The 27,533-nt window shown below is 36.3% G+C and overlaps 1 protein-coding gene across 1 annotated transcript in view; it reads right to left on the reverse strand.

Annotated features, from left to right (window-relative positions):
- Nucleotides 1-6,681: 6,681 nt before the first annotated feature.
- Nucleotides 6,682-27,533, reverse strand: part of fam204a (family with sequence similarity 204 member A) — a 28,106-nt gene continuing 7,254 nt past the window's right edge. The window contains exons 6-7 of the mRNA XM_007566915.2: nt 7,164-7,273; nt 6,682-7,032 (exon numbers count right to left, since the gene is read on the reverse strand). Of these exons, the coding sequence (XP_007566977.1) occupies nt 6,981-7,032; nt 7,164-7,273 (162 nt within the window). The 3' untranslated portion in view covers nt 6,682-6,980. The remainder of the gene's footprint in view (nt 7,033-7,163; nt 7,274-27,533) is intronic.

Below are 27,533 nucleotides of genomic sequence, written 5' to 3' on the forward strand. Positions count from 1 at the left end.
ACGCAAAACCTCCAACATGGCAACGTTAATGTTCACAAACATTAACGTTCACAAACATTAACGTTCACAAACGCAAAACCTCCAACATGGCAACGTTAATGTTCACAAACATTAACGTTCACAAACATTAACGTTCACAAACAAAAAACCTCCAACATGGCAGCGTTAACAGCAGCGGTGAGACGCAGCGAAGAACGGAGCGCCTGCGATCAGCATGAGACAATCTGCACAGCAAACTGTCTACAAGTGGAAAACATTTAGGTTCATCTTCCAGTCAGGTGAGATCAAGAAAATACCAAACCGGATCTGGGAAAGGTCAAAAGGTCATTGGACCTGAAGTCAGTTTCACATAAAGAGAAATTTTTTATTAGATAAAAACATTTGGGACATTTTCCAACTTCCACAGGATTTGACACCAAAGTCCAACCAGAGGAAAGAATAAAAGGTTAAAGGTCATGGCAGCAGGGTTATGACCTTTGTGGGACTTTTTGTCTTTCTAATTCATTTAAGTTTAATAAGTTTTTAGAGAGTGTTCTCTAGTTTTTATTTAGTTAAATCTTATTTAGGTTGGGTTTAGTTTTTGTTAGTTATTGTAGTAAGTTTAGTTTTTTTCATATTTTGGTTCATTTTCAGGTGCAAAAAGATCAAAAACATCAAAGTATTATTATGTTTACAGTGATTTTTGTTGAACAATAATTTCTTCACAGAATTATAATTTTTTTCTCAAAATTCTGAGTTTAATTAAATTAGATCAAAAGTCATAATTCCTATATATTTTCCTCTAGTCCTGTTCCTCTTCTGCAGTTCATCAATAAATTACATATGCAAAATGTTTGTCTTATTAAAAGGCAGTTTTCTAACTTTCTGGAAAAAGATTTTCAGCTTATTTGGTCTGAAAAATCTTTTATCTTTTCCCAGTGACAACAAAACCTTCTTCTATTAACCAAGTTTGATAAAGGAATTGAATCAGTTCAATTTTATACTTAACATACAATTAAAAGCAAAAGAAAACACTGTTATACATTTTTAAATTAAATTGGTAATTTAAATTCTCAATGGAGGGCCACATTTGTACCAATCTTGAATTGCAGTTGAGGGGCCACGGAAAATTGTTCCAAGGGCCAGAAATGGCCCCCAGGCCACACTTTGGACACCCGTGGTGCAGATTATTCTCCGTCTGTCGTTTCAGACAGAAAAACCTGTGAGTTTTCACTCTAATTTGTAGAGATGAAGTTTGATGAAGTCATTGTTTTATCTTTGCATGACCCGATGATTGGTCAACTAAACGCCGTTTCCCTCCGTTCTCCTCAGGTTCTCTTAAAGCGCCATTACCTCTGCCAGGACTGTTAAACGGCTCCATAAAGAAAACTGAAATATTCATTAACTCTGTTAATAATTCACTCGGGTAAAATGGGGATGTGTGCTTTGTAGGATGAAGATGAATATGAAATGAGTGCATGCTCAGCATATTTATGTGTGGGAATGTTTTCATTCCCTGATAGCAAAGGAAGCCAAAATTAATTGAAAGTTCATTTAAATTATTTTGTTCTTACTCGTTATTCTGCATGATAACATTGATGCTTTCCAAGCAGTTTTGAAAACCTACATTAAGTAGTGCGTTATAAAAGTTTTTATTAATTTATAACTGACCTAATTCCCTGTGAATCTCTGGTCCGGACGCGGAGCGACGAGTTTACTGGTGGTTTTCTGCTCTCATAAACAGCACCGAGCGTTCGCTCATCCAAACACTGTCAAACTAATTTCCTCACACCGCAGAGGTTCAATTTAGCTTTCAGATGAATCAATTCTTCCTCTAATTATCAATTGTGACACCCATAATGACTGGAAGACTGTAGCACTGAATAAATGGCATGTCTTTTGTGTTATAATTCTGTGCATCTTGACAAACATGACCCATTAAACAACCCTGTGGCCTTTTTCAAGAGCGACGATTAGGCTAATTAAAACTGCTAAACATCTGAGGGGGCTGCAGACGTGCCAGAATTAAACAGGTCATTAAATCAGCCGAGGAATATGTCAACATCCACTCTGCCTGTCGCTCCCGCAGCGAGATACTCGCAGAGCAAGGAGGCGATAATACGCAGCAGATCGTCTCATATGCGGGAAGAAAGTGGCCTGGAGTTGACAAACAGAACACATAAAGAAAACACATTAAAGCAACCAGAGACGTGACAAGAATTGATGACAAAACGCCTCACAGACGGATCTGCTCGCTGAAAAACCCTCTGAATTATGTACGTTTGCCCCTCAGCCTCTTCAAATCAACGCTTTAAGTATAATCTTCAAATAAAAAGCATAAAACATTCTTTCTTCACATCAAATTTCCTGTGTTTAAGCTGTCCAGCAATAGTCTTGATGTCTAGAAAAAGGTGAAAAACCTAAATCATATATTCACAGTGTTGTCAGCTTACAGTGTTTTTCACAACTATTTACATTTTTGTTAAAAACTTATAAAAATCCACTTACTTCTGCTTCAGGAACATTTAGAGTCACATAAAGACGATTACAAAGTTGGCCTTCGGTCACCTGAAGGACTTTTTTATGCCTTAAAGCTTTTTGAACCGCCTTGTTGCTGAAATGTTCAACACAAAAAAACTTAACGAAACGGAGACTGACATATTTCTGCAAACCGCTTCTTCTGCAGACAAGATAAGCAGCAGCACACCTTCTGACCTCACTAGGGCGTTAGAAAATGGACGGACAGACGGATGGATGTTGCTTTTGAGTTAGTCTTATTTCTAATGTATTAAGATATTTTCTCCAGAAACTAGACCAAAATTGCTTGGTAAAATTTTGTGTTTTTGCAGTGCAGTAATAAAATTTTTTATTCTCTTCCCAGGTTGCCAACTGATCTGCGTTTTGTGGATGAATGTGTCTCCAGAGTGAAGGGCTATACTAGTTCAGTTAATTTACTATTTGACAATTTTTGAAGGTATTTTGTGAACAATAGTTCACATGTATGCAAATCACAAATCAGCAGCCACTGCCCATTACCTAGCAACCCCAGCAGAGTTCCACCCGTTACCTAGCAACCCAAGTTGAGCTCCAGCACGTTTGGTCAGCTGGTTTTGATGGTATAAAATGGCTGCTGGAAAAGACGAGTGTTTTGTTGTTTCTTACCATTCAGAAACTGTTTGCTGCTTTCTTGTTATTTGTGCAGGAGGCTCCACTTCTGCTTTTCAAAGATGTGCGGTTGTATAATTGCACATCTGTTTGCAGCCATTTTCACCAAAGTTATCATAGATAACTAAAATGAACAAAATAAAGAAAACTGAAACAGAGAAAACATTTTCATTAACTCAAATAAATATTGCGCATTTATAAAAGTAACTAAAACGTACTGAAATTAAAGATATGATATTCTTCGTTTTTGTGTTTCTGAATCTACTGATTAGCCTTTTGAACTGATGTGAAATTGATCTTTTTTCCTACACAAGCTGTTTACAGCAGAAAATTACAACACTCTATAAACCTCCCAGCGGCGTTTAGTCCGCAAAACGGCGACAGCAAAAGTTGGGAGAAAACAGCTGAGTCAGCTGGTTGTTCAAGAATAAATGAATAAATTTTTTATATATATTTTCTGTTCTGCACCTAAAAAAGTATAAAAAACAAACTAGCAAACCCCCAGTAAAAACTAATTAAAACTAAATTAAACAAAAAGAGAAAATAAAACTAACCTTTATTATACTGATAGTAACATCCTCACCTCAACATCTCTATTTTATTACATCTACATGACCTGCTGATGAGGTTCTTCCAATAAATCCCAGAGTTGCATGTTTTTAATGTACTGAAGCTTTAACTAGTGAGTTTGCAGCCTGCAGTCGTCAGCTGCGTATCAATGGCATCTTGTTATTAATCTCTTTGAACGCAGCGTAACGCCGGGGGCAGAGATGATTCTGCTTTCAAGCTGGAAAATCCACTTTTCTCTCCGTCATGTGAAGGAGCTGCAGTCCGCTCCTGGAGGCCAGTCTTAACCTTTGACCCCGAACAATTTGTTGTGAAATCCTGCGACAAATTCCTTGGGCACAAGTCGAACCACTTCTAGCAGAAGTGTTTGTTGTGTTTGGGGAGGTTTATAAAAAACAACAATCCCATTAGGTGGTTGTGAAGCTGAAAGGGGAACACATGTTGGCGGCGAGGAGACGTCCGGCCTGTCGCTCGCCGCCATCGCCGCCCAGCAGCGGATTAGAGCAGATGCTGCTGATGGCGCCCAGAGAAGCGCTGCAGCTCAGACGAACCCAACGTTGCTCTCATAAACGCCGATGAACATCAGTTCACTCAACAAAATGAGACGATAAGAGAAGAAGCTAGGACTGGTGAGTTTTACTCCAGTTTGAGAAAATATTTATAAAAACGACTAGCATGAAGCGAAATGTTAAAGGACCTATGATACGTCCTTTAACAGGTTGGGACAGGATGTAGAAAATATGGTTACTACATTTTTAGCACAAAATCATTCATAATAATGACGTCTGATCAGTTCTGTTTGTTTTACGGTTCTGTCTCTTTAAATGCTGCTGGCCACGCCCCCAAACGTTTACACTCACAAAAATCAGCGTTAAACAGCTCTAGGTTTTTCATAAAGTTTAGTTTTATTTCGTTTTGTCTAATTCAGATAACTTTAATTACAGTGTGTTTGCTCGTTTTATGACTTCATTCCTCTATTATTTCAACTTTATTCTCAAAATTGAATTTTTTTTTTCCAACAACTTTACTCTCGTAAGTTATTCTCGTGTGTAAATACTGGTAGATACCATCTGCTCAAAGACATTTCAGTTTGATCTGAGGTCAAAGGTCAGCTGGTCCAAACGGGTATCAGAACCAAAATCATAATAAAAAATGCATCTTATGATTATTTGTCTCCATAATTTGTGAAAATACTTTGATGAAGGGTTTCAGTTGTTGAAAGAAAAACCTCAAAACGCCACTGGAGTCTTTTTGGCTCCAAGTTTATGGAAATAAAACTTATTACACGTCAGCGCTCGTCTTCTCTCCCTCATTTAATGAAGCATCTCTGATGTTCCTCATCCTGACTTTAGATATTCTTCACAGCCGCCATCAAAGCGGGGAAATCCCACGCCGCACTTTGATGAGCCTAACGCAGTTTTAACTCGCCTCTCATTACTGAGATAATTAACAGTTTAATTAGCAGCAATTCTCAACAACCGAGAGAGACGGAGACGTGACGCAGAATTTCCCACAAAGCGGCTCGGTTTCTGGAGATTGGGTCGGTTCATAGCAGGACTTTTAGGTTTCTCATCTCACCTGAGGACAAACAGCTTCGAAATGAGCAACGCGAACAACTCGGCTCCATTTAATTTCATTCTCATCACCTGGAAGCAAAGCAATCATCGGCTTTGAGAAAAAAACTCCATCATTACAAATAAAGGAATTATCTCTCTTTCTGCATGCTGCTTGGTATGGAGGCATATTAGGGACAGAGGACATGGAAAAAATAACATTAAATTTCTGCCAAAAATGTCATAAATTTTTAGATTAATTTCTGAAATTTTCCAGAAAAACTCTGAAACTTAGGAGCTTGAAAAATCAAATATTTGCAAGAAAATAGTCAAAGAAATTGTTTAATTATCTCAGAAATTTTCTAGAATAAAAAAAAATATATCTGACATCCCTAAGATGGAAAATTAGCTAAAAAAAAATCTTAGAAATTAATTTCAGAATTTTTCTCAAAAGGTTTAGAGATCTCAAACATTTTCTAGATACGAGGAAATACTTGATCTATAAAAGTGGAAGTTTGCTTGACAAAACTCAAAAATTTTGAGGTAAATCTCAGGAATTTTCTAGAAAAAAAAATCTGAAATTTCTCATTTTGAAGAGTCAAAAAATTGCAAGAAAATAGCCAAAACAAATTATCTAAGAAATTTTCTAGACAAAACAATTAATTTTTGGAGCTCCAAAAATGGAAAATTATCTAGAAAAAGCACAGAAATATTGAGATTTTCAGGATTTGTTTTTTTAGAAAAAAAAACTTACATTTTCTCCATTTCAAAAGTAGAACATTTTTCAAAAGTTGAAAGTTTCAAAACTTTCAACTTTTGAAATGGAGAAAATGTAAGTTTTTTTTCTAAAAAAAAAAAAAAAATCTGATTAACCTAAAAGTTGAGTTTTTTTCTAGAAAATTTTCATCTTTTTTTTTCTAGGAAATTTCTGAGTTTTTATTTTTGCAAGAATGTACTCCATGTTTGTCTCCAATGTCTCTAATATGTTGTTGTAGTTTGGACTTAAGACTTCCTGAATGAAGCTTTCAGCTCGTTTCCACTGCAGATCAAAGCTGCAGAAACTGGAATTTGTATTTTTATGTTGAAGAGACGCTGCAGAGGAGCTCAGCGCACAATGAGCAGCAAGTGTAGGCTTCAGGAAAAAAAGGGAACGCGTGTGCCTCTTGTTTCGGGCGCAGAGACAAAGACTCGTCTCCCAGCTGGGCTCGGGCCAGCAGCAGAGTCTCTGTTTCAAACTTGCAGTTTGCGACCGCTCCAAACTGTTTACAGCAGCCAAATTTCATTTTCTGCTCCCAAATCCGATCGCACATTATCCTGTACATTGCATTAGCGCTCTAATCTTCCCTTTCTCTTCCTGCGCAGAAGAAAGAAGCGCCTTCATGATTAACCCACTTTACAGCAATAAATAAACGCATCATCCAGTAATGTACACCAGATTTAATTTGAAGGGGAGGGAAGGGAAAAAAGGCTGAAATCACTGAAATGTAATGAAAAATAACACAATGCAGACACCAGTGGGCGCCTTGGGAATTAATTTGAATGCTTCTTCATTATTTTCCTCTCTCTGCTTCACTCTGGATTGGTTTTCTCTCAGCCGACTGCCTGACATTTCCCCCTCACATTCAGCTGCTGCAATGCCTTCAAAACATACAAGAAGAATGAAAAGGGAAAAAAAACACTTTTTTAATCAAATTAACTCCTCTTCCTCCATTTTCATCACATGAAGCCCATATTGCTTTTGGTTTCCCATCGTTGCTTCGCCTCAAACCTGCAAAACAAAAACAAAAACCGTCAAAAACCCAAAGAAGTGGCTCTGCCGCTCGTTTTCACCCAGAGCACCACCCGCGGGAGGGGCGTGACGGCGGACATAAACACAGAGACACGAGGCGGATGTCTCACCCCCAGGCAATCTGCCTCTTCCTCTTCCTTGCTGCCCTCAACGCTTCCTCTTCCTGTTTGCGATGCACAAAGTCGCGGCAATCAGCAGCCTGAGCGATTTGCACGGCCATCTTTTCACAGACGGACAGAAGAAAACGGAAATTAGTCTGTTTCTGTGAGACGCCTCCCAGAAATCACCAGAAAACCTTTTATAGCAAAATTACCCCTCAACTGGACGACATGAGGAGAGTTAGAGAGTCACTGAATCAGCTTTCAATTTACTTTGGAAAAGTTTACAATCATTTTTAAGTATTTTCAAGGTTTTCAAACTTTTCCAGCACCAGGCTTTGGAGATAAAACAAAACAAACAAATAAAAAAGAACATCTTCACTTTAGTAATTTATTACTGTCTACAAAGTACAGCAAGAACGACATTAACTAAAATATAACAAATGATGATTTGAGGATTATAACAAAAAAAAGATTCATCTTCAGACAGAGAAAAATATGTATATCTGTGGTTTTATTGCAGATAAATATGTGGTTTTAACTGTAAGTAACATTTTCCAAATGTCGGCTTTTAATCAAACACTAAATTGTATTTTATTATAAAACTGCACTGAATATCAAGACTTTCAAGGACTTTATTCAGGAATCCAGAACTCTCCAAACCTTGAAAACACTGTATCTATCTCTGCTGACCTCTGAAAACATTTTACTAACATCTTTAAAATGAGGACAAACGTTTGACACCATTTTCATTGGATTTGAAGAAGATGGGAGACGACTGACGCAGGTGACGTTTCCAGCTAATAAACAGAACCGGACCGGCCGGTTTGATCACCGGGACGGTTCGGTTTGTTGAGTTGACGTCTGGTGAATCGGTTGAAATGAAAACAAACAGAAAGCCATTATCATTACTTTGTGTTCGTCTGTCGAAAAAAACAAACATGTTGGTTGTAATGAGAAATACTTTTACAAAGCAGTGGATGTTGTTTAAATTAAGTGAGACAAGAAAACGTGTTAATTATATGATTAAGTTCAGTTAAACTAAACTAAATGTAAAGAGCTGTTTACATCCACATGGAGCAGAAGACTTTTTTTTACTTTCTGTTTGTCTAATTTAGTGTTAATTAGTTTTTAGACTATTTGCTGTTTTTTTAGTTACTTTTAGTTAAATATTGTTTACTTTTTAGTTTAGTTTTTATTAGTTCCAGTAGTAGTTTTAGTTTTTCATACTTGAAAATGAAAGATATTATATCTAGAATTTCAGTATGTTTTAGTTTTATAAATCCATGATACAAACACTTTGCATATTATTATTTATAACCGCAATTTTGTGCATGCGCTCAACACTGGAAAAGCAAAAATGTGATTATTTTAGCTGCCGTTATTTATTTAGTGCAGCAAAGCAAAGGGAAAAATGATGCAGAAAAACTGTTGAAGAAAAACTCAAAACCACTTATTTCTCACTCCCTGTCGGCTACGCTACACACAGATTCACTGCCATAGCAACCAACAACAACGCCACTTTATGTTTCAGGATTCAACACCAAAACACACACAAACGTTTCCCACACAAAGAACATTCAGGCTGTTACAGTTTTATGTTTTTAGGTTTGATGTTTATTTTGCGATTATTAAAAAGTGATCGCTGAGGGAGATTAGCCGCCGCTGCTACTAGCTAAGCTAACACAGCGGTGCTAGATTAGCTAAGTTAAATAGCTGCTCTACTGATGATCTGTAAGAGTTGGTGTTTAGGTCGAATTTTTATTTTTTAACTGAACACATTGAATTCTGCAGCACATCTACATGTTACAATTGTCAAAGTCAAGCTAGCATAGCTTAGCTTCCCTCTCCCTCGCTACTGTTTTTCCATAGTTAAAATTTTTTCCTGACTTTGTTATCTAATGTTGACAATTAGTAGCAAAGCACTGCGTCGCTTTTTCTTTCATTTACATTTACATTTAAGATTTAGCGCGTTATGTTGATAACTTGAGAGCTAAATCCAATGCTAGTCATCGTCACCTGGGAGTTTTTTTGCCCTCCAGCAGGGGGCAGGATTTCAGTCTGCAGTGGTTCAAACTATTGTTGTTGTTCCCAGTTAATTATCATTTTATTTATTTCAGTTAAAATGATTTCTCAATTACATTTATCTTTCTAGTTTTAATTAACTATAATAATCTTAATCGTCACCAGAGATTATTCTCAATTTTTTATTATTTTTGTTTATGAGCTCTATTGTTATACAAAAACAAAAACAGCCATTTTCATATTTTCAGATGCAGCTCATATCCCGCTCCAAACCAAATCAATCAAGGATAAATGATGTAATAAAACTACAATCCATAATTAGAGACAATCTCCACCATTCTGCAGATTTTGCACCAGAGTCGTAATGGCATTTCTTTTTTTTTTTTTTTGTCTGCGACTTTGTGTGTTTGGAGTGAAGCAGAAATCAGACGATGAAGAGAATGACCGTGACTGCAAGAGGCAAACACTGAAATCCCAGGGAAGACATGCGCGCATTGTGAAGCGCAGTAATCCCAGTAACCCCAGACACACAGAAGCCCCGAAACAAAGGGGAAAAATCCTGCCGCTGCTTTCACTCCTGAGATAGGTTTATTATTCGAGCAAAGGCGAACTTTGATAAACAACTTGGAACAATTTCACCAAACCTTCGGGTAATTCTCTGTAATATTCAGAGCACAATCAGCAGGGAGAGCAAGTCTTAAGGTAATGAAGAAATGTGCCACCACTGTGAAAAAAAAAGACCTGCTGGAAAAAAAAATTTCAATTATAATTAAGTGGGATAAACTTTATTAGAAAGACTGAAACTAAAATATCTCTTAATGCATGCTGGGATTAAGCAGGTCAGAGCGAGCAGGCAGGAAAAATTAAACTCTAAAGGCTTTTTATCACCATATTTCAGGAACCAAGGGTGTAAAATGTTCTAATTTGGGATACATTAAAAGCCATAAAGGTCTTTCAAAAAGATTAATGGTACTTTGCTTGGATTTAAGATAAGGGCTTCGGCTGGCTGCGAGTGCTGGGCTGCGGCTGGGCCCTGCAGGCATTCATCTATACAGTCACTGCAAGATTTCTGAACGCGTCTGAATAACCTGGAGCACACAGGCTGTGACAGTTCTGCACTTCTCTGCCATTTTATACGTTTTAAACTCCCAGAATCGTGTTTTTCTCCACCATAAGGACGACGGCTCCACTGTCTGCAGCAGATTTACAGATAAAACGTCCTGATGGGGGAATGTCGGGGTTAAATGGGTCAAATCGGCTTAATTTAGAAAAGAAATGCTGATAAACTACAACTACAACGGAAGTTTTACTGGACCAAATAAAAACAAACAAATGACTGTAAAACATGGTAGTTTGACTGATTTTCACATGTTGTGACCAAATTTGGTCGCCTGGCGTCTCTTCCTGTTTGGCTGATTGCATTAACGGATTTATTGTCACTTTATGTGGGAAAAAAAGAAACTTTTTTAGAAAATATTTAAACGTGAATTTTAAAAAAATGAAATTAAAAATATGGATAAAAATTTGAGCCACTATCATTCATAAATTTCCCATAATGATGCAATTCATTAAGATATTTAATGTAATATTAGTTTTTCAATCCTTTTTATTTTTACTTTTACGTCTTAATGACATTTTTCTATTTTAAATTTTTTTATAATTAAATTTTCTTTTGTTGTTCTCACTCTTTTCCATAAATATTCGGGATTTTTTTCTGATAATTTTGTAATTAATTGTGATATTCAATGTAATATTTGTTTTTTAATCGTTTTTAATTTTACTTCTACGTCTTACTGACATTTTTCTTTGTCATATTTAAATTTTTTATAATTTTTTTTTGTTTTTCACCCCCTTTTTCCAAAAAAAATTTTTCTCATAATATTCCAATAAATTGTGATATTCAATATAATATTGCATTTTTATCTTTTTTATTTTTGTCTTAACATTTTTGTTTGTCATATTTTTAAATATTTCTTAATAACTGAATTTTTTTCCTACAATGTGACAACATGATTGAATTTACCAGCTGATGCTTTGTCATATTATTCTAGTTGTAATGTAAAATAAAGACATTTTAAATGCGTTTCCATCTTGTCAGTCTTTAATTATTTACATGGTAACTTCCTCATTTTACAACTAACTTTTTTTTAATAATTTCTAGATTTTAGGACAGCGGAAGCATTAAAAAAAAACAACAAAGACTCAAAATGATTCACTGTAACTGGAAAAAAATAAGAATAAAGTGAAAAATGGGAAGATATTTGCTCATTTCAGTTGCAAATCAAACAGAAGTGATGCTAAACGGTTTTATTTGCAGATTTGCGCGGAGCGTTTTTACACAGGATTACCCACATTAACCAGCTCTCCTGCAGGTCTGGAAAACGCCTCCTGCTACATTCCTGCAGCAAAGCTAAACCCCCCACTTCCCTTGAAATTCCCAGCATACCCTCTGCTATATTTAAAGCATTAAAGGTCTTTAATTTTATCAGTTTTAGTCTACACTGCCTGATTGTCTTTACTGCGGCTCAACATTAATGTCAACCAAGTTACCTAGGAGACAGAGCAGATCAAAGAGACAAAAAAAAGCCCTCAAATGTCTGATTAATCAAGCCTGCAAACAGCTTATTTCTTTTAGCCTGCATGCAAGTATGAAAATGAGATTCGGAGAACAGTACATTGTGCAGATTTGTTCATTCTTATCTGAACAAAGCCAGCGGCAGCTTATTTCATGGATCACTGGCACTGTCAGCGCCGCGGCGCCGAGCAGGTGACGGCTCCTCTTTCTGCGCCGAGAACGAAATTAGCAAAAAGTCGGCACAAATTAGCCTCTCATATTTTCAGTAATATGACATTATTTTTCATTTACTTTTTTGATCCACTTTTCAGGATTTTTTTTCCTTTTTTTATCCTCCCCCCTCTTCCTCCTCCTCCTCCTGCGTGCATCTTAGTGCCAAATCCTTTCACATCAGAGGCTGGTGAGAAATCACACTGGAAGTACAAAGCAGGAAGAGACAGGAAACCTCCTGCGCTCTTTGTTTACGTGGCTCCTAAACGGCAATTCTTCCCACTCCATCACATATTAACATACAATTAATTGTCCATCACGGCCGTTTCTCTTTCTCTCCTGTGTGGCCTCTCCTTAAAAAAAAGGTTTATTCAGAGGATTAATTATCTGACCTTTAGAAGATTTGAAGAAAAAAAAAAAAACAATGCACAATGGCGGCGCTGCAGCGGCGGCTTAAGGCCACTAGGAGGGTTAAGTCAACACTGTTTTCTGTTCGGGTCGCCATGGAGATCCAAGTGAGGACTCAAACATGGAGTCACAAAGAAATGACGCTGCTTAAATGTAGAAGAGACAGAGTCTAACACTTTATTGCGTCATTATGCGCCAATTAAAAATGCACAAAGACAATGGCTGAACCGCAGGAAAAAATGCGTCTCCGTGTGGATGAAGTGTTAAAGCTCCTATTAACAATATGAAATAAATGATGGCTTTAAGGAAGAAATGGCCTTAAACCCATTCATAAATTTCCTATCCAGGAAGCCTCTTCCAATTAAAACGTGTGAGAGGTGGATTAGCAGAGGCTATATGGCTTTGCCTCGCTAAATCACCTCCCCGAGCTGCTCCGCTGCATTTGACGTGTAAACGATTAATGACCAGCCTAATTCCTTTATCACACCACCTTAATGCCTAAATAATGTGGCCTTAGTCAACTTTGGGAAAGCAGGGCTATATAAGAGAGGAATGAATATCAGATTAGGCAGCCTGGTGCTATTTCAGGGTGATTTCTTTGGAGTGAGGATGAATGGAGGGAAGAAGGAGAAGAAGAAAAAAGTGTCTTTAGCTGAAAAGTTTCAGTGTTTCAGGAACAACGATGGGGGTCAAAAGGCCAAGAGGTCAATCGATACCACCCAGATCGGGTTGCAGAGTAAGGTTGGGACGTTGGAATCGTTTTCACACCTGATAGTCCAGCAGAGATTGGGGGACTAAAGCTGCAACATTTGTTACGTTTTCAGCTGCTGCGGTTCACTTTCACACAAACCCTCTGAAAGGCCTGTTCCCCTCCTGGCCTGTGGGGGCACTGCACCTAAAACCACTGAGTGCAACATCCTTTTTCATGAAATGTGAACAAAAATAAAGTGGCGTCAGATTTTTACCAGGTGAAGGACTGTTTTCCTTTGGCAAAAAAACACAAGTCATTTCTGCCGCTAGCGCTGGGCTAGTGCGTTTGTTAGCGCATTAATGCTAACACTTTACAGAATTGTCATTATTATTTTATTTTTATCATGCAGATAATTTGATTATTATTGGTGAAGTATGCAACAAAAAAATACATAAAATAGAAACAATCACCTATTAACCTGTTACATTAGGCAATAAATCAATCAATTGAATGATAAAAAACAATATCAATCATTTCAATTTGTATAATTTATTGTTTTTCTCTTTTCTCTCTTTCTACCAAAAACTGGATGATAAAAGTTTTCAGTTTGTTTGGTCTCACCTATACCTTTTTCTGAAGGCCAATTTTGTTTACAGAGACGTCATAATTTATTTTATTTGTTGTTTTGTTTGTTTATTTTGGATATTTAAAATGTTTTCCAGTTCCAGAGTTAAATGCTCATTTAAATTTAAATGTGTTCTTACATTATTACCATTGGATTATTGGTCTCAAATTAGCAATACTATCGTTTTTCACAGTAACTTCTGGGACAATTCATCGTCAGGTAAAATTCAACAATAATAACTTGCTATTGATTTGAACTAACTAGTTTCTGCAGCAGTAGATAAACAGAAACAGATTCTCCTGAAAACTTAAAGATAATTTCATACTTGCAGCTAAAAATCGCAGAATCAGTCACCTCTGTGTTGCTGTATTCCCACCAAACTTTATCATTCCTCTTTGGGGGAGGCTTTTGTAATCTTGCCTTCACTTTAACAAACAGAATTACACGACAAAAAAAAAGAAAAAGGAGCCACTCTGGGACTGAGAGCGTAACTCCACTTCCTTTCTGTTAATCTGATTCCTTGTCATGTCATCTTCAGGGAATAGACAACAAAAAAATCTCCAAAAGTTTCCCTGCTTTGTGCCGTTTCATTATCTCCCCCTTCTGAGGAGGGAGGCTTATTAGCAAGCTTTGAACTCACACTTAGAATAATATGCCATCAACAGTTTTATAAGCTAATTAGAAAAAAAAACAGTTTAATTAATGAGTGACTGGCAATAAAATGGCAATCATAAAAAAAGAAACCGAGGGTGCTAAGCTTCCACTACCACCAATTAAGGCCTAATTACAAACAAATTATATATGTGTTTTGCTGTGGGCTCTAATTTAAAAAAATGCTTTAATTAAAAGAGAAAACATGCTAATTAATTAAACAGCACACAAATCTACATTGAAAAGTACGCTTTGTCTATCAAGTAATTAATGAAATACAATAATCCAAATGAGATTCCCAGGCATTTGATAAAAGCTTAGCACCCGTTTCAAAAATCCATTTCAAAATTAATAGGCGAACATTTAATGTGAGTCATACTGAGATACAATATAAGTTCATTCAGTGATAAATAAAAGGAGAGTTAGCCTAAACTCTGCGCCGTAGCCTGGAGGAAGCACGCTGACGCGGGGCGGAGACGCTCAATCTGATAAAAAACACTTCCCACAAAAGCTGCGCTCATTAATTATTTTTTTTTTATTACAAACAGAAGGTGGTGAGAAAAAAAAGGTGTTAAATAACATAAATATCATGAAACCCTCTTAGTTCAGCTCTTTGTTTTAACTAAGCCACCATGTCTCCTCTGACAAAACGCAGCAGCACCTTTGTTCGGCGGCGTTTAGGCGAGGCTTTCCAAAGGGTAGATTTCAAGGACAGCGGGGCTTTTCCTTTCAGCCGCCTATTGAAACATGAGCTCAGACATAATGAGGGACGCTCCATAACCAGCCGCAGAAACCGCTCCCGCTCATGCATATTCATACGGCTAATTATTGTGCAGCCTATTAGGAAGGGAGCAATTTTCAAACAGTTTGGCTAATCAGGTTAATCTGGCTGAAAACGGCCCATTCAGAACCCAGTAAAAAGGCCAAACTGGGTTTTTGGGGATGCTGTTGCATATGAAACGTATTCAGACCTTTTGAACTTTTACAACTAGAGACGCACCGATCCACTTTTTTCACTTCTGATACCGATATCCGAAGTTTAACATCATCTGATGCAATAAAAACACAGCTGAATTGATTTAAAACCTCTTTCTTAAACACAGACATACATTTACTTAATTAGAAAGTTATTTGGTAACTCTGCACCAGTACAGCACATTAAATGGCTTCATCAGCTTCGGGAAACATGTAAAACAACTTTAATTTGTTTAGTCAGTCAATCAGGAGAGAAACAGCCAATGTAAACTTTAAAACATAAAGTCCTACCAAGTATATTTGGTCCAGTTTCTAGTATAAATATCTTGGTCCACTTGAAATAAAACAAAGTAACTTATAAGTAACTATATGTAGGAGCTTGTTTTAAGTGAAAAATTCTTTAACATTGATAAAAAAGTTATTGTTTTATTGGCAGATTGTTCCTCTTAAAACAAAACATTTTTTCCAAATTAGAAGTGAAATAATTTCCAACTGGAACCAGAACTTTTTCTTCAATATTAAGGAATTATTCACTTAAATCAAGCTCCTATGTATCTTGCTTAAAAGTTACTTATTAGTTAGTTTTGTCTTATTTTAACTTTACTAAGATATTTTTACTAGGAAATGGATAAAAAATACTTGGTAACATTTTGTGTATTTACAATATGAAAGTGACGAAAACGATAGTTTGATTATTTTGGTCAAACATGTAAAAACTGTCTTGGTGCTAACGCAGAAGCTAACAGCTACAGCCTTCCTTATCTCTGCTCTTAGGGATTCAGCCAATCAGCAACAAGCAAAATGAAATGCAGCTGCTGGATTGGCTGGTTTGCCAACGCCAACCAATCACGTATCCAGTAGCACTGCACCTTCATTTTCAGAAAAATCTGTGAATACCGAACCACGAACATTTGGGGGACCAATGTCATGACAAATGGTGATAAACAGACTTATTTAAGACACCTACCATAGTAACTGAGTTTATTTTTATTTATATTTATTGATGTTCTTTGCTGAATAAAAGGTGAGAAATTAGCAAAATGCACAAATCTGACAGATACATTTTGAGGCTTTTCAGATTATATGAACTAAAATTTATTGTTGTCACCATAAATCGAACGTTTTCTAAACAATAAATGCCCTTTAGTAGGAGGTAATATTTGTGTTAATGCTGTATATTTAACTCTTGTTAATAATAAAACTATAGTCTTAACCAGTTGAAGATTGCATTCCTTCAAACAGTCAGTAAAACTGACTTGTAGTCGATATTAAACATCTCCGTTTTATACCTGAAAAAGTTTCATACCTGAAAAAGTTCAGCAAAAATGACTAAAACTGATTAAAAAAGTACAAAGTTTTGCTTAGAATGGAAAAAAGCTGCATTTCTCTGAAACCAGTAAGTAGAAAAAGAAAAACCTGATTTCCAGATTGAAACGCCATAAATAGCTTAGCTAAAGCTTTGTTTAAAATGTTTTTGTTATTATTTATTTACCTTAAAAATGGAGGTTGTTGCATCTTTGGAGCTGTTAATACTTTCACTTTTAACAAGCAGGAATTAATCCAAAAACAAAGAAGCTTTAAAAGCTGAAACGACAATAAAAAAACACCTCGAATCCCAATAATGACGCATCAAAGACGGCCGGAGACGCACATATCTCAGAATTAGTTTGGAGCATTCACAACAGGTTCTATTTTCTCCCAATCAAATCATTTTCATGCTAGGATAGAAAAACAGAAAAGTGGAGCAAATGGAAGTGATTATTCGATTTGCTGGAGCTCTAAACAACAGAAACAAACAGTTTCCTTTCTGTAAATGTGAGATTCTGACAGGCGGCTCTCCCTTTGCTTTGAGGAGATAAGAGCGAATCCGTTAGATTGAGGATGTAAATACGCTGGAACATTGTCGCCCAGCGTTTCCCTTACAAAGCGATGCCTGAAAGGGACAAACGGGCCTCTTTACTTCTTCACAGCTGTCGGAAAGATTTTACATTTTTTTATTTTAAAGAAAACCATTTCTTGTTCTCAGAGTAAAAAACCTGACAGAATAACGTTGTAAATTAAATGTCATCTGAGCCTCTGTGGGTTAAAAGAAGCCCTCAGTTTGAACCTGAAGTCGAGATCATCTATCCAGTGACCTTTATAAACCAGGGGTGTCCAAGATGCGGCGCAAGGGCCATTTGTAGCCCTTCCACTGCTTTTGTGAGGCCCTGAACTGCAATTCAAAAATGATACGAATGTAATCCCATGACACGGATTAACATTTTTAAGAAGGGCAAAATTATTACCTCTAAAATTTCCTTATAATTGAAAATGTAAAGACTTTTACTTTACTGAAGTCGATTAACTTCAAAATGTATTACTGAAAATAAATTTGTTCAATCAAGCCCAAAAGGAACTGAAAACTTGACGCTTTTCTTTAAAAACAGCAAACATGCATAATCTAATTTTGAGATTAATCTAGGAAATTTTCTGTATAAAGCAAGAACATTTCTGAATGTCAGAAATTTGAAAATCTAAAATTTTGGGACTAATTTCATAAGATTTCTAGATATTAACTTTGAAATTTCTGAAAAATTTGTGAATGAAACTCTGAAATTTTGAGATTAATCTCAGAAATTTTCCAGAAAGAAGCTGAACATTTTTGCGTTGAAAAGTCAAAACTTTGTGAGAAGAAACAATAATGTTGAGTAATTTCAGAAATTTTCTAGAAAATAACNTTTTTTTTTTTTTTTGTCTGCGACTTTGTGTGTTTGGAGTGAAGCAGAAATCAGACGATGAAGAGAATGACCGTGACTGCAAGAGGCAAACACTGAAATCCCAGGGAAGACATGCGCGCATTGTGAAGCGCAGTAATCCCAGTAACCCCAGACACACAGAAGCCCCGAAACAAAGGGGAAAAATCCTGCCGCTGCTTTCACTCCTGAGATAGGTTTATTATTCGAGCAAAGGCGAACTTTGATAAACAACTTGGAACAATTTCACCAAACCTTCGGGTAATTCTCTGTAATATTCAGAGCACAATCAGCAGGGAGAGCAAGTCTTAAGGTAATGAAGAAATGTGCCACCACTGTGAAAAAAAAAGACCTGCTGGAAAAAAAAATTTCAATTATAATTAAGTGGGATAAACTTTATTAGAAAGACTGAAACTAAAATATCTCTTAATGCATGCTGGGATTAAGCAGGTCAGAGCGAGCAGGCAGGAAAAATTAAACTCTAAAGGCTTTTTATCACCATATTTCAGGAACCAAGGGTGTAAAATGTTCTAATTTGGGATACATTAAAAGCCATAAAGGTCTTTCAAAAAGATTAATGGTACTTTGCTTGGATTTAAGATAAGGGCTTCGGCTGGCTGCGAGTGCTGGGCTGCGGCTGGGCCCTGCAGGCATTCATCTATACAGTCACTGCAAGATTTCTGAACGCGTCTGAATAACCTGGAGCACACAGGCTGTGACAGTTCTGCACTTCTCTGCCATTTTATACGTTTTAAACTCCCAGAATCGTGTTTTTCTCCACCATAAGGACGACGGCTCCACTGTCTGCAGCAGATTTACAGATAAAACGTCCTGATGGGGGAATGTCGGGGTTAAATGGGTCAAATCGGCTTAATTTAGAAAAGAAATGCTGATAAACTACAACTACAACGGAAGTTTTACTGGACCAAATAAAAACAAACAAATGACTGTAAAACATGGTAGTTTGACTGATTTTCACATGTTGTGACCAAATTTGGTCGCCTGGCGTCTCTTCCTGTTTGGCTGATTGCATTAACGGATTTATTGTCACTTTATGTGGGAAAAAAAGAAACTTTTTTAGAAAATATTTAAACGTGAATTTTAAAAAAATGAAATTAAAAATATGGATAAAAATTTGAGCCACTATCATTCATAAATTTCCCATAATGATGCAATTCATTAAGATATTTAACGTAATATTAGTTTTTCAATCCTTTTTATTTTTACTTTTACGTCTTAATGACATTTTTCTATTTTAAATTTTTTTATAATTAAATTTTCTTTTGTTGTTCTCACTCTTTTCCATAAATATTCGGGATTTTTTTCTGATAATTTTGTAATTAATTGTGATATTCAATGTAATATTTGTTTTTTAATCGTTTTTAATTTTACTTCTACGTCTTACTGACATTTTTCTTTGTCATATTTAAATTTTTTATAATTTTTTTTTGTTTTTCACCCCCTTTTTCCAAAAAAAATTTTTCTCATAATATTCCAATAAATTGTGATATTCAATATAATATTGCATTTTTATCTTTTTTATTTTTGTCTTAACATTTTTGTTTGTCATATTTTTAAATATTTCTTAATAACTGAATTTTTTTCCTACAATGTGACAACATGATTGAATTTACCAGCTGATGCTTTGTCATATTATTCTAGTTGTAATGTAAAATAAAGACATTTTAAATGCGTTTCCATCTTGTCAGTCTTTAATTATTTACATGGTAACTTCCTCATTTTACAACTAACTTTTTTTTAATAATTTCTAGATTTTAGGACAGCGGAAGCATTAAAAAAAAACAACAAAGACTCAAAATGATTCACTGTAACTGGAAAAAAATAAGAATAAAGTGAAAAATGGGAAGATATTTGCTCATTTCAGTTGCAAATCAAACAGAAGTGATGCTAAACGGTTTTATTTGCAGATTTGCGCGGAGCGTTTTTACACAGGATTACCCACATTAACCAGCTCTCCTGCAGGTCTGGAAAACGCCTCCTGCTACATTCCTGCAGCAAAGCTAAACCCCCCACTTCCCTTGAAATTCCCAGCATACCCTCTGCTATATTTAAAGCATTAAAGGTCTTTAATTTTATCAGTTTTAGTCTACACTGCCTGATTGTCTTTACTGCGGCTCAACATTAATGTCAACCAAGTTACCTAGGAGACAGAGCAGATCAAAGAGACAAAAAAAAGCCCTCAAATGTCTGATTAATCAAGCCTGCAAACAGCTTATTTCTTTTAGCCTGCATGCAAGTATGAAAATGAGATTCGGAGAACAGTACATTGTGCAGATTTGTTCATTCTTATCTGAACAAAGCCAGCGGCAGCTTATTTCATGGATCACTGGCACTGTCAGCGCCGCGGCGCCGAGCAGGTGACGGCTCCTCTTTCTGCGCCGAGAACGAAATTAGCAAAAAGTCGGCACAAATTAGCCTCTCATATTTTCAGTAATATGACATTATTTTTCATTTACTTTTTTGATCCACTTTTCAGGATTTTTTTTCCTTTTTTTATCCTCCCCCCTCTTCCTCCTCCTCCTCCTGCGTGCATCTTAGTGCCAAATCCTTTCACATCAGAGGCTGGTGAGAAATCACACTGGAAGTACAAAGCAGGAAGAGACAGGAAACCTCCTGCGCTCTTTGTTTACGTGGCTCCTAAACGGCAATTCTTCCCACTCCATCACATATTAACATACAATTAATTGTCCATCACGGCCGTTTCTCTTTCTCTCCTGTGTGGCCTCTCCTTAAAAAAAAGGTTTATTCAGAGGATTAATTATCTGACCTTTAGAAGATTTGAAGAAAAAAAAAAAAACAATGCACAATGGCGGCGCTGCAGCGGCGGCTTAAGGCCACTAGGAGGGTTAAGTCAACACTGTTTTCTGTTCGGGTCGCCATGGAGATCCAAGTGAGGACTCAAACATGGAGTCACAAAGAAATGACGCTGCTTAAATGTAGAAGAGACAGAGTCTAACACTTTATTGCGTCATTATGCGCCAATTAAAAATGCACAAAGACAATGGCTGAACCGCAGGAAAAAATGCGTCTCCGTGTGGATGAAGTGTTAAAGCTCCTATTAACAATATGAAATAAATGATGGCTTTAAGGAAGAAATGGCCTTAAACCCATTCATAAATTTCCTATCCAGGAAGCCTCTTCCAATTAAAACGTGTGAGAGGTGGATTAGCAGAGGCTATATGGCTTTGCCTCGCTAAATCACCTCCCCGAGCTGCTCCGCTGCATTTGACGTGTAAACGATTAATGACCAGCCTAATTCCTTTATCACACCACCTTAATGCCTAAATAATGTGGCCTTAGTCAACTTTGGGAAAGCAGGGCTATATAAGAGAGGAATGAATATCAGATTAGGCAGCCTGGTGCTATTTCAGGGTGATTTCTTTGGAGTGAGGATGAATGGAGGGAAGAAGGAGAAGAAGAAAAAAGTGTCTTTAGCTGAAAAGTTTCAGTGTTTCAGGAACAACGATGGGGGTCAAAAGGCCAAGAGGTCAATCGATACCACCCAGATCGGGTTGCAGAGTAAGGTTGGGACGTTGGAATCGTTTTCACACCTGATAGTCCAGCAGAGATTGGGGGACTAAAGCTGCAACATTTGTTACGTTTTCAGCTGCTGCGGTTCACTTTCACACAAACCCTCTGAAAGGCCTGTTCCCCTCCTGGCCTGTGGGGGCACTGCACCTAAAACCACTGAGTGCAACATCCTTTTTCATGAAATGTGAACAAAAATAAAGTGGCGTCAGATTTTTACCAGGTGAAGGACTGTTTTCCTTTGGCAAAAAAACACAAGTCATTTCTGCCGCTAGCGCTGGGCTAGTGCGTTTGTTAGCGCATTAATGCTAACACTTTACAGAATTGTCATTATTATTTTATTTTTATCATGCAGATAATTTGATTATTATTGGTGAAGTATGCAACAAAAAAATACATAAAATAGAAACAATCACCTATTAACCTGTTACATTAGGCAATAAATCAATCAATTGAATGATAAAAAACAATATCAATCATTTCAATTTGTATAATTTATTGTTTTTCTCTTTTCTCTCTTTCTACCAAAAACTGGATGATAAAAGTTTTCAGTTTGTTTGGTCTCACCTATACCTTTTTCTGAAGGCCAATTTTGTTTACAGAGACGTCATAATTTATTTTATTTGTTGTTTTGTTTGTTTATTTTGGATATTTAAAATGTTTTCCAGTTCCAGAGTTAAATGCTCATTTAAATTTAAATGTGTTCTTACATTATTACCATTGGATTATTGGTCTCAAATTAGCAATACTATCGTTTTTCACAGTAACTTCTGGGACAATTCATCGGCAGGTAAAATTCAACAATAATAACTTGCTATTGATTTGAACTAACTAGTTTCTGCAGCAGTAGATAAACAGAAACAGATTCTCCTGAAAACTTAAAGATAATTTCATACTTGCAGCTAAAAATCGCAGAATCAGTCACCTCTGTGTTGCTGTATTCCCACCAAACTTTATCATTCCTCTTTGGGGGAGGCTTTTGTAATCTTGCCTTCACTTTAACAAACAGAATTACACGACAAAAAAAAAGAAAAAGGAGCCACTCTGGGACTGAGAGCGTAACTCCACTTCCTTTCTGTTAATCTGATTCCTTGTCATGTCATCTTCAGGGAATAGACAACAAAAAAATCTCCAAAAGTTTCCCTGCTTTGTGCCGTTTCATTATCTCCCCCTTCTGAGGAGGGAGGCTTATTAGCAAGCTTTGAACTCACACTTAGAATAATATGCCATCAACAGTTTTATAAGCTAATTAGAAAAAAAAACAGTTTAATTAATGAGTGACTGGCAATAAAATGGCAATCATAAAAAAAGAAACCGAGGGTGCTAAGCTTCCACTACCACCAATTAAGGCCTAATTACAAACAAATTATATATGTGTTTTGCTGTGGGCTCTAATTTAAAAAAATGCTTTAATTAAAAGAGAAAACATGCTAATTAATTAAACAGCACACAAATCTACATTGAAAAGTACGCTTTGTCTATCAAGTAATTAATGAAATACAATAATCCAAATGAGATTCCCAGGCATTTGATAAAAGCTTAGCACCCGTTTCAAAAATCCATTTCAAAATTAATAGGCGAACATTTAATGTGAGTCATACTGAGATACAATATAAGTTCATTCAGTGATAAATAAAAGGAGAGTTAGCCTAAACTCTGCGCCGTAGCCTGGAGGAAGCACGCTGACGCGGGGCGGAGACGCTCAATCTGATAAAAAACACTTCCCACAAAAGCTGCGCTCATTAATTATTTTTTTTTTATTACAAACAGAAGGTGGTGAGAAAAAAAAGGTGTTAAATAACATAAATATCATGAAACCCTCTTAGTTCAGCTCTTTGTTTTAACTAAGCCACCATGTCTCCTCTGACAAAACGCAGCAGCACCTTTGTTCGGCGGCGTTTAGGCGAGGCTTTCCAAAGGGTAGATTTCAAGGACAGCGGGGCTTTTCCTTTCAGCCGCCTATTGAAACATGAGCTCAGACATAATGAGGGACGCTCCATAACCAGCCGCAGAAACCGCTCCCGCTCATGCATATTCATACGGCTAATTATTGTGCAGCCTATTAGGAAGGGAGCAATTTTCAAACAGTTTGGCTAATCAGGTTAATCTGGCTGAAAACGGCCCATTCAGAACCCAGTAAAAAGGCCAAACTGGGTTTTTGGGGATGCTGTTGCATATGAAACGTATTCAGACCTTTTGAACTTTTACAACTAGAGACGCACCGATCCACTTTTTTCACTTCTGATACCGATATCCGAAGTTTAACATCATCTGATGCAATAAAAACACAGCTGAATTGATTTAAAACCTCTTTCTTAAACACAGACATACATTTACTTAATTAGAAAGTTATTTGGTAACTCTGCACCAGTACAGCACATTAAATGGCTTCATCAGCTTCGGGAAACATGTAAAACAACTTTAATTTGTTTAGTCAGTCAATCAGGAGAGAAACAGCCAATGTAAACTTTAAAACATAAAGTCCTACCAAGTATATTTGGTCCAGTTTCTAGTATAAATATCTTGGTCCACTTGAAATAAAACAAAGTAACTTATAAGTAACTATATGTAGGAGCTTGTTTTAAGTGAAAAATTCTTTAACATTGATAAAAAAGTTATTGTTTTATTGGCAGATTGTTCCTCTTAAAACAAAACATTTTTTCCAAATTAGAAGTGAAATAATTTCCAACTGGAACCAGAACTTTTTCTTCAATATTAAGGAATTATTCACTTAAATCAAGCTCCTATGTATCTTGCTTAAAAGTTACTTATTAGTTAGTTTTGTCTTATTTTAACTTTACTAAGATATTTTTACTAGGAAATGGATAAAAAATACTTGGTAACATTTTGTGTATTTACAATATGAAAGTGACGAAAACGATAGTTTGATTATTTTGGTCAAACATGTAAAAACTGTCTTGGCGCTAACGCAGAAGCTAACAGCTACAGCCTTCCTTATCTCTGCTCTTAGGGATTCAGCCAATCAGCAACAAGCAAAATGAAATGCAGCTGCTGGATTGGCTGGTTTGCCAACGCCAACCAATCACGTATCCAGTAGCACTGCACCTTCATTTTCAGAAAAATCTGTGAATACCGAACCACGAACATTTGGGGGACCAATGTCATGACAAATGGTGATAAACAGACTTATTTAAGACACCTACCATAGTAACTGAGTTTATTTTTATTTATATTTATTGATGTTCTTTGCTGAATAAAAGGTGAGAAATTAGCAAAATGCACAAATCTGACAGATACATTTTGAGGCTTTTCAGATTATATGAACTAAAATTTATTGTTGTCACCATAAATCGAACGTTTTCTAAACAATAAATGCCCTTTAGTAGGAGGTAATATTTGTGTTAATGCTGTATATTTAACTCTTGTTAATAATAAAACTATAGTCTTAACCAGTTGAAGATTGCATTCCTTCAAACAGTCAGTAAAACTGACTTGTAGTCGATATTAAACATCTCCGTTTTATACCTGAAAAAGTTTCATACCTGAAAAAGTTCAGCAAAAATGACTAAAACTGATTAAAAAAGTACAAAGTTTTGCTTAGAATGGAAAAAGCTGCATTTCTCTGAAACCAGTAAGTAGAAAAAGAAAAACCTGATTTCCAGATTGAAACGTCATAAATAGCTTAGCTAAAGCTTTGTTTAAAATGTTTTTGTTATTATTTATTTACCTTAAAAATGGAGGTTGTTGCATCTTTGGAGCTGTTAATACTTTCACTTTTAACAAGCAGGAATTAATCCAAAAACAAAGAGGCTTTAAAAGCTGAAATGACAATAAAAAAACACCTCGAATCCCAATAATGACGCATCAAAGACGGCCGGAGACGCACATATCTCAGAATTAGTTTGGAGCATTCACAACAGGTTCTATTTTCTCCCAATCAAATCATTTTCATGCTAGGATAGAAAAACAGAAAAGTGGAGCAAATGGAAGTGATTATTCGATTTGCTGGAGCTCTAAACAACAGAAACAAACAGTTTCCTTTCTGTAAATGTGAGATTCTGACAGGCGGCTCTCCCTTTGCTTTGAGGAGATAAGAGCGAATCCGTTAGATTGAGGATGTAAATACGCTGGAACATTGTCGCCCAGCGTTTCCCTTACAAAGCGATGCCTGAAAGGGACAAACGGGCCTCTTTACTTCTTCACAGCTGTCGGAAAGATTTTACATTTTTTTATTTTAAAGAAAACCATTTCTTGTTCTCAGAGTAAAAAACCTGACAGAATAACGTTGTAAATTAAATGTCATCTGAGCCTCTGTGGGTTAAAAGAAGCCCTCAGTTTGAACCTGAAGTCGAGATCATCTATCCAGTGACCTTTATAAACCAGGGGTGTCCAAGATGCGGCGCAAGGGCCATTTGTAGCCCTTCCACTGCTTTTGTGAGGCCCTGAACTGCAATTCAAAAATGATACGAATGTAATCCCATGACACGGATTAACATTTTTAAGAAGGGCAAAATTATTACCTCTAAAATTTCCTTATAATTGAAAATGTAAAGACTTTTACTTTACTGAAGTCGATTAACTTCAAAATGTATTACTGAAAATAAATTTGTTCAATCAAGCCCAAAAGGAACTGGAAACTTGACGCTTTTCTTTAAAAACAGCAAACATGCATAATCTAATTTTGAGATTAATCTAGGAAATTTTCTGCATAAAGCAAGAACATTTCTGAATGTCAGAAATTTGAAAATCTAAAATTTTGGGACTAATTTCATAAGATTTCTAGATATTAACTTTGAAATTTCTGAAAAATTTGTGAATGAAACTCTGAAATTTTGAGATTAATCTAAGACATTTTCTTGAAAAAAAAAACTTGGAAATTTTAGAGCTCCAAAAGTCAGAAACTTTGAGATTAATCTCAGAAATTTTCCAGAAAGAAGCTGAACATTTTTGAGTTGAAAAGTCAAAACTTTGTGAGAAGAAACAATAATGTTGAGTAATTTCGGACATTTTCTAGAAAATAACTTTAAAAATTTTGAGTTTCAAAAGTTAAAAATGTTTAACTTTTAGAAGAATTCTATAAGTCAAATATTTGAAAATTTCTTAGAGAAATTTCTGAAATTAATCTTTAAATTTCTGCTAGAAATTTACAGCTTTTATTTATTTTGTCTCCAACAGCCCTAAGATACTGCTGTAAAAATCACCTCCAACTTTTGGATCTACAATAATTACCTATTTATAAAAATGTAAATCGTTGTACTTCATTTGCTTGATTTATGTTGGTTTTTTGGCCTTTGTACATTCCTGTAATAAACATTTTCATAACTACTGACTGTAAAAGTAAACATGCAAAACTTTGCATCACTTTTGGTTTTGGTGACTCCAATACGGTCAATTTCCCCTGAAATGAAGTTATCAGTGCTCAGCAAAGGGTGTCTGCTGCCAAACTGCTGTCAGGCCCCATCACGGTTCTGGCGCCGGGCGCCGGGGAGCAGAGAACCTCGGCTCAGGCTAAAACCGACCCGGCAGCGAAGTAAGAGGCTTTCAGGAGGGAAGAGCGCAGGTGCCACTCAGCAGAGCTTTCCTTTAAACTGCAGCAATCTGCTGCTGGTTAAAAACGGAGCGATGCCCATTAAACCTGGAGCGAGTTGGTAACACCGGTCCAAACGATGGAAGAGCTGCTGCTTAATGCTCTGAGTCCGGTTCAGGAAAAAGAAAGTACACCCCTGGGATCCAAAATATCTAAAATGCGTTCCTGCTTTTTGCTTTTCTTTCTTTGGTCACATGTTAATGTTTGAGATCATTCAATGAATTTTAATATCTGATGAAGATAACTTGCCACACAGGTTTGTTTTCAAGCATGAATCTTAATCAGATTTAAGTCCAGGTTTTGACTAGGCCTCTTCAAAGCTTTATTTGGTCTTTACGCTGCCCGACTCTAATACGACTGGAGTAAACGTTGGGGCAGAAATCAGAGATGAAT

This window comes from Poecilia formosa, unplaced genomic scaffold (genome assembly GCF_000485575.1).
Source record: "Poecilia formosa unplaced genomic scaffold, Poecilia_formosa-5.1.2 Scaffold201, whole genome shotgun sequence".
NCBI lineage: Eukaryota > Metazoa > Chordata > Actinopteri > Cyprinodontiformes > Poeciliidae > Poecilia > Poecilia formosa.